Raw genomic sequence first — 13,363 nt, 5'->3', positions numbered from 1 at the left:
ATACATGACATAGAAAAAGACATTAAATATTCATTCACAGTGCCTGTCGAAAACAGGTGATAAGACATAGGTTGGGAAAAGCCCTCGTACAACATTTGCATGCTCACTTAACATTTTTCATAACTTCAAACGTGAACAGACGTAAATAAAGACCATTGCAAAGACTGTCCTCAATGTACACAGCAAGTAGGTGAATAAAACCTGACAACCTCGAAAATGACAAGTGTTCCAGATATGGTTTAACATGCATCAACCTTGAAGAGATTCATTTTGATAGGTAAATCTCTATAAAAAGTGAATTCACTGTAAAAATTCGCTTTCACCTCCGTTGGCTATTGCCTATTACATGTTCTAGTATTTTTCGCAGGCTTCATCAGACTGGCGTTGACTTGCCGTAGATGGAGTATCGGCAGTCTTACGGTCCAAGAGAATGGAATATAACACTGTTCATTGCACAGATCATGTACGGACGTGAGAAAGTGTGTATTGCGCGTAGAGTATGATATGATACTGTTCCAAGTACATTCCCATTCTCTCGGATCTCAAGACTCCCTATATGACCCAGCTATGGCAAGTTAACGCCAGTATGGCGAAGTCTTGTCACCAGAAGAATAAGGTAGGCGAAAACTCACGAAGATAAAATCAAACTTTAGATATAGATTAATGAAATTCGCTTCTTATACATTAAAAAAGAAATAACCGAAAATGTTAACTCGGATCGACACATGAAAATGACTTTGTCCAACATTTTATACTCGGCTCGGAAAGATGATTTTGTACATATATACTTTTTCACGTCACTAAATTGTATTCCAAATATTCTGTTTCATATAAAGCAATTCCCTTTTGACTGTCGGTTATTGTTGGCTTACTTTATACAGTTTGTCTTGAAAACGTGAAAACGTACACAAGTAATGATATGGCACACAAGTTGATGTGAACAAACACAACCACAAGTCAATATCTCCACTTACTTACTTTTTACATCAGCCCGATGTTTCGAAATAGCGCGCTATTTTCTGACTTGGGAAATTAAAAAATATCTCGAGCTTGGATTTTTATCGGGATGATGTGAAAACGCCTAATGAAAACATCTCGACGGAAGAAATTCATGAATTTGAATAACAAAGCAGTACCCGCTGCATGCTACAAGGATTAGAACTAACACTTGCTCGGTGGTCTAGTGGAGATGACGCCTGTTCGGTGATCAGGAGGTCGTAGGTTCGAATCCTGCTCGAGTATGTACGCCCATGATTTTTTATTATGGATACTACTAAAACACTTAATTCAGTGCTTTTCTATTTACGTCGATGTAGGGTAATTTGTCAATCAGTTGCAATAGGCGTTTTCACATCAGCCCGAAAAAATCCAAGCTCGAGATATCTTTTAACTTCCCAAGTCAGAAAATAGCGCGCTATTTCGAAACATCGGGCTGATGTGAAAACGCCTAATGAAAACATCTCGACGTAAGAAATTCATGAATTTGAATAAAAGAATCGTTTCCCTCATTTCAATCTTGTTTCGCTGATGTGCCTTTTTCAGACGGAAATGTCTTTGAATAAATACAGATGACGAGGAGTAGCGAAACTCGAGATCATGACAAATCTTGAGTCAAAAGATGGGTAATTGCTGATTCGCACATTTTCGCGCACTCATAAGACCTTGCCTAATGGCAAGATATACCTGTTCTCTACCATTACCATCCCTTTTTGCTCCGGAATAAGCTGCGGAAAAGTGAAATATCGAGGTCAATGGCAGTCATTCTGGCAAAATGTTAGCTTTTCTTTTAAAAACTGCCTGCTTCTCCCAAGCAAAATTGTTTGAGGCATGATTTCCTAACATTCACCACAACTGCACATTCACATTACTTTATTTTTGTAAGTTATTTTATTCTGCACATATAGTTTTAGATTTCTCGAATCTCCGTCTTGTTCTTCTCCCGGCTTACTGGCGGTGACGATGATGGGATCAAAGCAGTGAAGCATGCTAAAAATGTCTTTGTGGCACTTTTGAGATGTACAGGTGCATGAATTAATCAACGATACGATGAATGTCCTTGTATATTAGGTTCATGTTATAAGCGGTGTCTGGGACCACTCTGTTAGCGTGGATTAATGACACTTGTGTCCACAGACATATGGACACGGATGAAAGACGAATATTTTTGTGGCAGTTTCAATTATTAAACGTTGACTGATGGCGTCATATCTGGTCGTACGTAACAATGAGATCGATTGCTGTGCATATATCATGCACGAAATGAGCACGAAAATAACAATGAATATAACATCCAAAGATAAATCTTTAAAGGGAGGCAGTCCTGAGAATTTTCACTGTATGATACACTGTTGGTCATAAAGGTGGAATATTTTTTTTTCTCAAACTTTAACGGCATATCTTTTACAATGTGCTTGGAATATAATAAGTTTGACGTATATCAATCACTTAAATTTGTTATCTTACCGCTTACACACTTTCACAGTGACTTTGAACAAGTAAATGTCTAAATCATTATAAACCATGGCCATGAAACAACATTGATAATATTATAAAAGAAACTTTATCAACATAATATTTGTTTTAACGTCATTCAATTTTCCAGAAATCTTGTTTTGTGATTCCATTGACAAGTTCACGTCAAATTGAGTCATTATTCTTCAGATTTCACATTGGAGTGGACACTTCGGGTATGTCCACTCCGGGTATATCCGCCCCTAGCACGAATCAGTGCGCGTAGGCGATGTGGCATGCTGTCCACCAGGTTGTTGATGACGTCGACAAGTATGGCTTCCGCTCTTCTCTCAACGCAGCTGCCAACTCCTGCAGATTTTGAGGAATTACCTCTCTGCTGTTGATGGCTCCGCCTAGGGCATCCCATTTATGTTCTATGTTGTTAATATCTGGCGAACAAGATGGCCATGGTAACTGCTCAACCTCCTCTACCTCTAGGAATTCTCTAACTACAGCTGTCCTGTACGGTCTAGCGTTATGATTCTGCAGTCGGAAATTGAATCCATACACATGTCTTTCATATGGAAAGCAGTGGAACTCCAAAATCTCCCTGCAGACAGCGGCGTTCACCAGATAAGTAAACGCCATTAGTGGTGCCACCCGACACCACTCGTGGCGTTTTTCCTCCGTAATGGATTCCGGCCCAGACCATCGCTGGGCCTCCTCCATCTTGGATTGTCTCGTAGACACAGTCATCCCGAAGGCTTTCCCCAGCTAACCGACGAACTCGCTGTCTCCCATCTCTACGGTCAAGGATGAAATGGCTCTCGTCCATGAAGATATCGTGTTGCCAATGTCCCAGTGGAAGCGTCCTATGCTGCCTGGCCCAAAGGAGACGAGCTACCCCGTGGCGAATCGTCAGGCGTGGATATCTAACCAATCATCGTGCTCGGGAGCGATGTTGTATTACTCTGAGATTGACTGTTGATATTGAGACGTTGATTCCATGATGTCTCCTCCACAAGCGTTGAAGACGACTCGAGGGTAACTTCCGGTTTCTGCGGCTAAGATTCAACAGTTGGCAATCATCTCTACTTGTTATCAGTCTGGGACGTCCTGGTGATTTCCATGGCAGTACATTTCCTCTCTCACGATGACGCTTAAGAATTCTAGAGACTGTAATCTGTGAGATCCCTAGGATTTCTCCTATACGTGCCTGCTTGTAGCCCTCATGCCTAAGCGCTATCACTCTCTCGCGCATTGCCGTCAGCATTGGACCAGGCATAGTCTAAGGGGATTCTGTACCGATTTTTTTAATGTACACAGTGCAGGGAACTTGGAAAAAATAAACCTTCTCTACGCGGTGCAAAATTAGCAACAAAAAAAAGGCAATATTTCAACTGCACAGGGCTTTATAGTCTGCATAAGGTAACTTCGTTACATAATAACACATTCCTCATGTTCAAATATCACCTGAATAATGGGGTGACATTACGTAATCAATAACATACCAAAGATGGTCATTTCTATATACACGAATATAAGGGTACGAATGGACAGAGGTATTAAACCTAACATGTTATTGAAAGATGATGGAAGTTGATCATGAATATAATTATTAAACATAACAACTTCTACTTGAATAATATTTTGTGTGGCGGCGTGTATATCTTCCTTTTTGGTTACATTTTCCAGGCATACACGACCAAATAATGTCTGTGTCATAAATGTGCTATCTTATATAGTTCTTATGTTTGTATTCTAAAATCGTATTGATTATATAGTATCAGCATCATATATCAATGAGGAAATGTACAATGTCATATAGAAAAATTTGATATGAATGTATTTTATTGGTATAACTAATTGGTACTGTTGTTGTATTGTTTCCAGTGTTTCACGTCTTACAAGCTTGGCTTTTTCGTAGAACACTAGTTTCCATCGTTATATGATTATTTACTTTTTTTGTCGCCATTTCAAAGTGCATTGTTTCTTTTTATGACATCATTCTATACTCATCATATACTTTATATTGTATTTGAAGAAAAACTGCCCTTATCACACGAATGAAAGACAAATCGACAAAAAAAATAATCAATAAAATACCAGATTGTCTACAGACAGCCTTTTCAGAGTCGACTTTTATTCAAAACAAAATTATTCCACCTTTTTGACCAACAGTGTAATTAAGAAGAGTAAACAATATAACTTTTCACCAATTTATACACGTGGAAAGCAAACACTGTCTCTGTACGCGATTTTTAAAAAAATAATTCCTGCAAGCGATCGCGTAAGAGCCTGCAAAAAGGTGCAACGTCATTGCTGCCCAACTCACTAAGTTGACAGCCGTGCCTCAGAAAACCAATTCAAGTGTTCAAAATGATCATATTTGATTTTGTCATAAAATGTGACAATAAGTGGTTTTATCATTTCTAACAAAATATTTCAAGCATATTTATATATCTAATCAATATAAAAAAACAGTAAACATGAATTTATAAATAACTAGGGAGCGTACGCGTGACGAGCAGAACACGGCTGGGAAGAGTTGTGCCTCGGTGACGTCTGACTCTCCGCCAAGACTTGCTCATTAGAATGTTCACCATGCAGATTCACACTTTTTCAATCAAAATTTACGAGCTTATTTGATGATTTGAAAGTTTGTTTTTGGTGAAAGTAGTTCTTTAGAGGTACCAACAACAACATATTTTTTTTTTTGAAATTCGTGAGGACTGCCTCACTTTAAAGTGTCAGCGACGACTGTAAATGAGTTCCAGAATTGCACTTTCATTTATTACAGCAAAACATTACGATTTTGCTTGATACAACTAACGTCTATAAAGGACTTGAAATGCTTCTTGGTAAGCGGCAGTCTCGTATGGGTCATGGCCTCTTTCTGCCGCGGGGTCGGGGGAACTGTCTGACTCTCTACCCCCTCCAGCAGCAAGCACCTCGGCACGCAGTCTTTCCAGCTCCCGCTCTTTGTCGGCAGCCTTCTTCTCCTGATGCACGACGATGAGGCGATAGATCTGTAGCATCAGCACCAGCGCGTTCTTGCAGGTGAAGAAGACGCTGAGATGCGTGAAGACCTTGTGGTGAATGATGAGAATCAGTCGAAGGACTAGGAAGGGTCCATCCTGCAGCAACAGCGCCACCACCACTGCCCACATCTCCGACTCCAAGCAGGCGCAGCGGTTGTACGGATACACCTTGTCCTCATCCTCCGGTCGCACCGGGATCACTCTGTTTCGGCTTGGTGGATTCGGCAGTGGCACAACCTGTCGGAATCGACCCCACGGCCACGGTATCCCCGTCACCAGCACCACCGCTTTCATCTTGGCTAGTCGCTGCCACTTGTTTATCTTGTCCTCATTCACCTTTTCCTCCTTCCCCGGCGGGGGCGCTGGAGAGGTGTACTCCGGATGACCCCTTGTGGATGTCAGTACCAGGGTGAATTGGATCAGACTCCAGGACCAGAGTGTGAGCACAGCGGTGATAAGTTCGAAGCTGAACGAGGAATCGTCTGAGTTGAAGCTGTCGAAGAACTCGATGATGTCTGCCGCCGTGGCGATGTACACCAGAAGGAGCTGGGAGAGCTGATCCCGAGTGATCTGACCCTTCGGTAGAAGCCATCGACCCACGACCAGCACGAAGAGCAGCAGCTGCTCCAACGCCAAAACCCATGTCCGGGCCTGTTGTATGGTGAGACAAATAATGACTTCAAAGAATAATTTGTTTTAAGTGACCACTCATCAAGGACGGAATGAATGCTTGAAAACGAGCATGAACATGACCAACGGCCTTAAGTCCCCTTCGACAAACAAGGTAGTTCCTGGCCTTTCATAGGACACAACCACTGTCATCTCGGAGTTCGAACAAAGACCACAAGATATCTGGTATTATACAACTTCTCTTTTAAATGAATATCAAAATATAAAACTTGCGACTGATTTCAGCTGGTGTTTGATTGAAAATATTTGTCACAATATCACGATCAGATTCAAATTGCTATCAATTTGTGTGAACTGCACGAACTCTAAACCACTGAAAAAATACGTGTCACAATTTTTTTTTTGGTGAAAAAAACTGCTTTAATGCTAGGGGTTATGTCTTTTCCTATCCCATGATATCCTATCCATAATTTTGCTGTCAAGAGTGACTGACGATAACTTGCAAATTTCGTATAGCTTCCTAAAATTTCCCATTAATCTAGAATTAAACTCAACGTTTGACTGATTTAAGATCAATCGCAACTTTTCTTAAGTATATTGCAATGGATTGGCGGATTTACGATTGATTCGAATCAATTGCAGCATATTGATAGTCTGTGGTGTCATCCATTGAGCCACAACACCTCTTCCGATTTGATGTAAAAGGGAAAATGAATATTGAAGGAGAATTTATGAGTGCATTTTGAGACTTAAGTTTTTAAATGTTCTTTAAGAGCACAAAAAGGATAATTTTTGACATCCCTACGCGCACGGTCTGTTTCACCGCACTTGGCTGCTTGGAAGCCAATCTGATATGGGGGAATTAAAAGCCACATGATGGAAAGCAAACTGAATGGTACTATTGAATATAAATGCAATCGATAATTATGGGATATAAGCAAATCTCTGATATATAATTTCAATGAAGAATGTGGCATTTTCTTACTAAAACAACGTAAAAAAAATCATACGTTCTCCAATTCAGAGTAGAAATTATCGCCCCGAGCCTTTTCGGGCGATTGCCGTCTACGCAGTAAGTCGAACTCCAGGATCCATATGGAGGGCACTGAACCAGCCAAGAAGCACAAGACACTCGGACAAAACCTGCCAAGGGAGAAGGGGGGGGGGGGGAGTGAATGGTGAATTGTACCAAGTGAACCAGAGCATCTTACCTTGACTTTCTGTTTGCTGCAGTAAAGTTGCCAAGAAAAATGCACATGTTCTGATTAATCGATGCTTGAGTTTTGTATATTTGAATACGGATGATGTTCGTTTTTTCAAAGGTTCATTAATCCGAAAATGAAATGAGATTCGTTACTCGGAAAAAGAACAAAAAGGAATGTACTAAATTAAAAAAAATAAACGAATCAGAATTACCAACCCGTATTCGTTCTCGGATGAACAAACCTTCGGAATAGCGAACCTTTTTTTTTTTAAATATTCGGACCAACGAATCTTCGGAATAATGGACCTTATTTCGTTTTTGGATTAACAAAATGTAACCATGAACACAGTCGTAATTCAATAGCAAAGAACATAAATTACACAGAGGATTGTCTATTAAACATATGTTGTACATATTCTGTGATATTGTCTTTTCGCAAGCTGTTTTGTATCTCTTTCTTCTGTCCACGTTGAGATAATTTGACTGCATGTGATCACGTGAGCAAATAAAGAGTATCACATGGTGGGAGACCGAAGAGAGAGGGATAAAAACACAGGGATGAACTAGTATAGGATCCTCATCTTCAAAACCAAAATGTTTTCCCGCCAACAGAACATACTCTGCTCTGGTTACTGGTTAATGTGCATGTGAAAGGAGGAATCTCAGAGGTGATACAGTTATAACCAATATAATTATAATTATAACAATATAATTATGGCAACCCCCTAGGCTCGTTGAAGATAGATGATGCAGATTAGCAAACGCGCCATTGAGGTACACTTTCATTCGTACGTTAAAATCATGCCAATCGCTGATTTAATTTGATGTGAGATATTTGATATCCCCAGAATGTCCCACAGTGTCTCATATGTCACATTAAAACAACCTCATACCATGGTGTAACCAACTCCATGCCCATACTGTGGCATTTTAACTGCATGATCCCTTCAATGTGGTCCGCAGATTACCACTTCCACTCAAGGGCTTGCAAATTCTAATAAAATCGCATTTCCATCAACCACGTCACTTTTTGATATGACTTGTTTAAAGGGGCAGATTTGGTCTGTTGGAAAAGCGCCTCAGATTGCTTTTCTTCTGTGTGACTTGATAATATGGATATCAATTCCTATTTCCGTGTATGTATCACTTCACTGAAAGAGAATTTTAATACCAATGACGCCAAACGCGCACGAATATTCATAACCATTTACAGAAAGCTTTGTAGTGATGGTGCCGTGTATATGTACACTCAAGGGCACACCGTGAATTTTTCAAAAGGGAATTATAACATTGTAATTTCAATGAACGACTCCAACGCATAATATTGCACCATATTAGAAAGTATAATATTTATCATATCTATACAAACATTTTTTTTCAAACCAAATGGAAAACGACTTAGACTATTATGAAAGAAAGAAAATTAAATGAAATACAGAATACTCTCACCTCACTGTCCTATTTGACACATTTGTTTGTTTTTTTCTCCCAAATTTTAAATTTTGGGTGCCTACTAATATCTAATTTGTGACAAGAGATTGATCATTACGTACGTGTCCTCACCCTCATTATCGATGCGTCGCCTATAATTAAATTTCAACCGTATTCTCAGGTCACCACGTTGCTCTATACCATTGTGGTTATGAAAGGTGACACACTCCCTCTTTGTTAGCCGTCTTCATTAATTTTCCGCACAATGAATCCATATCGCACGCGTGTGCCCGCAGGTCAGGCTCCCTGCCCCCCCCCCTTCTCAGAATGCTCAGAAACAATACAAAAAAGAGAAAACATAATTAACGTCATCCAATTTTCCCAAAGATGCCGTAAGGTCATGCTCTCACAATGTGCCAAAATCAATTGATTACTTTGTTATTACACAATATGCGTGTAATCAACAACTCGCCCTGAAAAAGCACATCACGAAGCGAGCTATCTATCAAAATTCATAGCGTTGGTCAATAGCAGTAGTATCAAATTATACTCGAAATATCAGCGTCCATTAATGTGACTGAGGAGTGCTCGTAAACAACGCGATCATTAATTACGAATGCAACCTCTGAGTTTCACAATCATCAAACAGCACCAACGAGACATGCATGATTACGTACCTGTATATTCCACATGGTGATCATATCCCTTACCTTTCCTAATCATCAATTTCATTACTATGTCTGTTATTGTGACACTGCCACTATACCAGTCCGTTATGATAATTATAAAGATGGTAAGAATAAAGCGAGCAATAATGACAATAATGACGGTTGAGAGGGTAACCATGATAATGAATATAATGAATCAATTACTATAGACAACACTATGATAACAAGAACAATAGTACTAACAGTAATAATAACAATAATAGTGTCATCAACGACATTATCACTCATTATTCACTCTGGTACAGTATAGGTAGAAACATTAACACAATGCCCTTACCGTGCATTATTATTATCATCCCTGTCATATTTCTCACTTTGGCCACGAAGTCATAAGCTTATTATCGAAAACTGTAAATTGGATGACTGTCGTATACTTCTTTTTTTTCTGAAATATCTGAGTCAACCAAGATTAGCTCTAACTATCAAACAAATTATATGTCGAGAGAAGGAAAGCCAGTCACGTTATTCGGGAGGGGGTGTGCGAAGATTGTTAGGCTGCATTCGTGAATACTGTTGCATGTGTTATATTCTGTACTTATTTTATCCGCGGCACAAGTCTCCACCGAATAGTTTGGGCTGTTTTGTGTCGGTTTATTTTCCTTCCGGGTTGGTTACAGAAGGTTGAAATCTGTAAATCTTGATCGATTTTGGAAAAGGAGAAAAAACGTGAATCTCATTTGAAGAACTTTATAAAATATCATGTTTGTTAACGAAGATGACCCACAACAAACATGAAGATGCATCTGTATCACGCATTCGACAGAGAACGGGACAAAGAAACATGAAAATATCTAAATTCAAATCATCGAGCAATATCCCGTGATGGCTTTTGTTAATGTTTGATACAACAGAAGGATGTAATTAATATGTAACACTAATTTTGACGTTCACGTTTTTGTAATATTGAGTATGAACTGATGAATGACATACAAAGAAAGATCGTTCTGACCTGCTACTCAAGTAACACAACACTCCGTGACAGTCCAAAGAGACTTTTTGAATTAGTAGTTCAATGTATGTTACGTTTGTTTTTGTATTATTATGTATCATTATTATTTTCATCATCATTAATATTATTATCATTATTATTATTATTATCATTATTATTATTATTATTATTATTATTATTATTATTAATATTAATATTATTATTATTATTGTTATTATAACAAATATTATGGGTTACCCGAAGTGTAGTGAGGCAAAGAAATTGATATAATCACTCCCTTTAATTTTTATACCACTCCGCCTACAAAATAATGCCACTTGTTCTGCGGGTTGTTACGAGTTCATCAAATTTTCCGAGGTACCACCTCAAAGTCTATCAATGATGCATAGGCCTTCTCATCCGAAACAGCAGTTTGGCGTCGTGCCCTGTTCCGCATCACGATTTAGCTGCCATTATCTCTGGAACTCTGTCCCAGCCCCCCCCCCCCCACCCCTACCCCGTTTCCATGACAACGAACAGGTATACCTGTATACAGTTCTGTAAAACACTTGAGCAAATACAAAGAAAAAGATAGATGGCAAGATATATAGAGAGAAAGACACGTACAACAGCAATACTCACAAAACAGACACACACCAGTGAGGTGGAAGAGTGACTCTCTACCTCCCTGTACTCACTAATCATGCTAATGTTCATCTCTGCACATTTTCCGACTAATGTGGAAAATCAGATGTCACAATGGTTTGGTTGACTTCATTTTTTTAATTTCCTCTATCATGTGTACCCCGATGCTCATATATCCATGCAAAATGCATGTATATTTCAACATTTATCATGATAACACGCTGTTTGGCAACGAAGCATACATGGGAGCAATGTCTTGTAGTTGCATATTCTAAAAATGTACTGGGCTCATTATTTCGGATGTCTTTTTCTTGGTATGTATAAGCGTTTCTTTTTACTTCTGCATGTGGACACATTTCCTAACATTCCTTTCTTCCCCTTGAATGTTTCTAGAGATAAATGACGCCATATAAATGCTGTTTTATCATCATCATCATCACCATCATCACCATCATCATCATCGCCATCATCATCATCATCACCATTATCATCATCATCATCATCATCACCATTATCATCATCGCCATCCTCACCATCATCATCATCGCCATCATCATCACCATCACCACCATCACCACCATGACATCACCACCATCAATACCATCACCATTATCATCATCGCCATCATCATCATCGCCATCACCATCACCACCATCACCACCATATCATCATCACCATCATCATTATCATCACCATCATCACCGTCATCATCACCATCATCACCATCATCATCACCATCTTCACCATCATCCCCACCATCATCACCATAACCGCCATCACCATCATCATCATCTTCCCCCTTTCTTTCTCTTGCCTCAACCTCACTCTCAGATATTTTTCCTGTGTAGGAAACACTCACCATTTCATTTCCTCTCCCTTGTTTCTGACGAGGGTAAAGACGGTCTCCCCGGCTAGTCCGATGAGAGTCAGTCCAAGTAGCCACGAGTCTGTCCTCCCTCTGACCACCGCAACTCTCCCGATGGCTATCAGGTTGTGTGCGGCGAATAGCAGCCGGGTAACGATTGCTTGAGTTACCTTCACGCCTGAGCACGACAACTTCTCTTCGCACCTCATCTTCCACATTGTTTGGGTTGTTGTCGTTGTCTCTCTTTATTGAAATGACTACCTTTTTTTTTCTGCAGGAAGAAATGATTTTAATCCATCGCCCTACTCTGCGGTCCTATATCAAAGTTCGTCAAATGTCGACTAACTCAGTGATGACACAAACGCTGTAAAGAGAGTGAAGGCGATGAATGTTTGAAATCCTGGCGGGTTGATAAGAGCGCATATGATAGATGAGTTTTACTTTCTAGACGTTGCAACGTACTGGCGTTGAAGCGTAGCCCTATTGCTCACAAGCCCTCGACACTCTAACTGCATTGGACCCATTGCCAACGGCGCAACACCCAATTTCATACTACTTTCTATAGATTACTTGTAAGACCAAGGAGGTACGAGCGACCGACTGAAGAATTCGACATTTTTTTTTTGCAGGAGAATTATTACTTTGCAACATTACTTTGCATTTTATTGATTGTGCGATTTTGTAGATTGATGTAGACGTTATATTTCTTGAGGCAATCGGATTGCGATTTGTATTAGTGTCCGACGGGCAATATAAATAGAACATTTTCTTATTTTCAAAATGATACGAGCTATGTATTCGACAGTATAACCAAAAAAAAAAATGATCAGATACCATATCATTTTATTCTAATTGAGAGTTTGAAATTCACAGTAGTCATGGCAGGGGTCCAAATGCTTCATCTTTAGCCTAATATGAAGATATTAGCATCCAAAGTCAATAATAAGATAAATATGTCGGGTCTACATGATCACGATTCCATTTTAATCAATTCCTCTCGCTGCTAGGAAACACAATGAACGTTTTATTTTGCTGCCATTAACCCGATGAGATTTTAGCCTTGTAGTTTATTAATCCCATCAGGATCCTTGGAGACGTCTCCTGGCAGGCGTCAAAATGATAATGAAATTTTGAAATGCTACTTTACTGATATGAGCGATTAATTTTTCATATCGAAAGGTACTATTTGGATAATATGAGAGTATGATAATAAGCAAATATCGGGATGAACGTGCTGGCTGATAGCATGAGACTTAATTCAATTCTCTCTATACTTCGTTACACTCACTGGCGCCCACGAGGAGTCCCCCCCCCCCCTCCCCCGCCTCACTCTCTCTAATTATGATTTGATGAGTTCGATACATATTTACACTGGAGCCATTTGACCTGTCTGAGTATTGGAAACACCTCTAATGAATGCGGGCCCAGGTTAACAATGGG

General features: G+C 39.5%; 1 protein-coding gene and 1 non-coding gene across 2 annotated transcripts; one reads left to right on the top strand and one right to left on the bottom strand.

The window, feature by feature from the left end:
- Positions 1 to 1,169: 1,169 nt before the first annotated feature.
- On the top strand, positions 1,170 to 1,242 carry Trnat-ggu (transfer RNA threonine (anticodon GGU)). The gene has a single exon. It is a non-coding gene; the product is annotated as a tRNA-Thr (tRNA).
- Positions 1,243 to 3,225: 1,983 nt separating this feature from the next.
- Positions 3,226 to 12,141, bottom strand: LOC139741479 (transmembrane protein 26-like). The gene is made up of 4 exons (XM_071652063.1): positions 11,918 to 12,141; positions 7,133 to 7,265; positions 5,285 to 6,143; positions 3,226 to 3,332 (listed from the first exon to the last, which is right to left on the bottom strand). Exons 1-4 carry the CDS (start codon positions 12,139 to 12,141, stop codon positions 3,226 to 3,228), a joined length of 1,323 nt encoding a protein of 440 aa, XP_071508164.1.
- Positions 12,142 to 13,363: the final 1,222 nt, after the last annotated feature.

The sequence above is a fragment of the Diadema antillarum genome, unplaced genomic scaffold (genome assembly GCF_040938485.1).
Source record: "Diadema antillarum isolate AM-2024a unplaced genomic scaffold, OU_Dant_1.0 seq00000931_RagTag, whole genome shotgun sequence".
NCBI classification, from domain to species: Eukaryota; Metazoa; Echinodermata; class Echinoidea; order Diadematoida; family Diadematidae; genus Diadema; species Diadema antillarum.
Note: the sequence above shows the minus strand (reverse complement) of the source record. Positions and strands in the feature narration are given on the sequence as shown.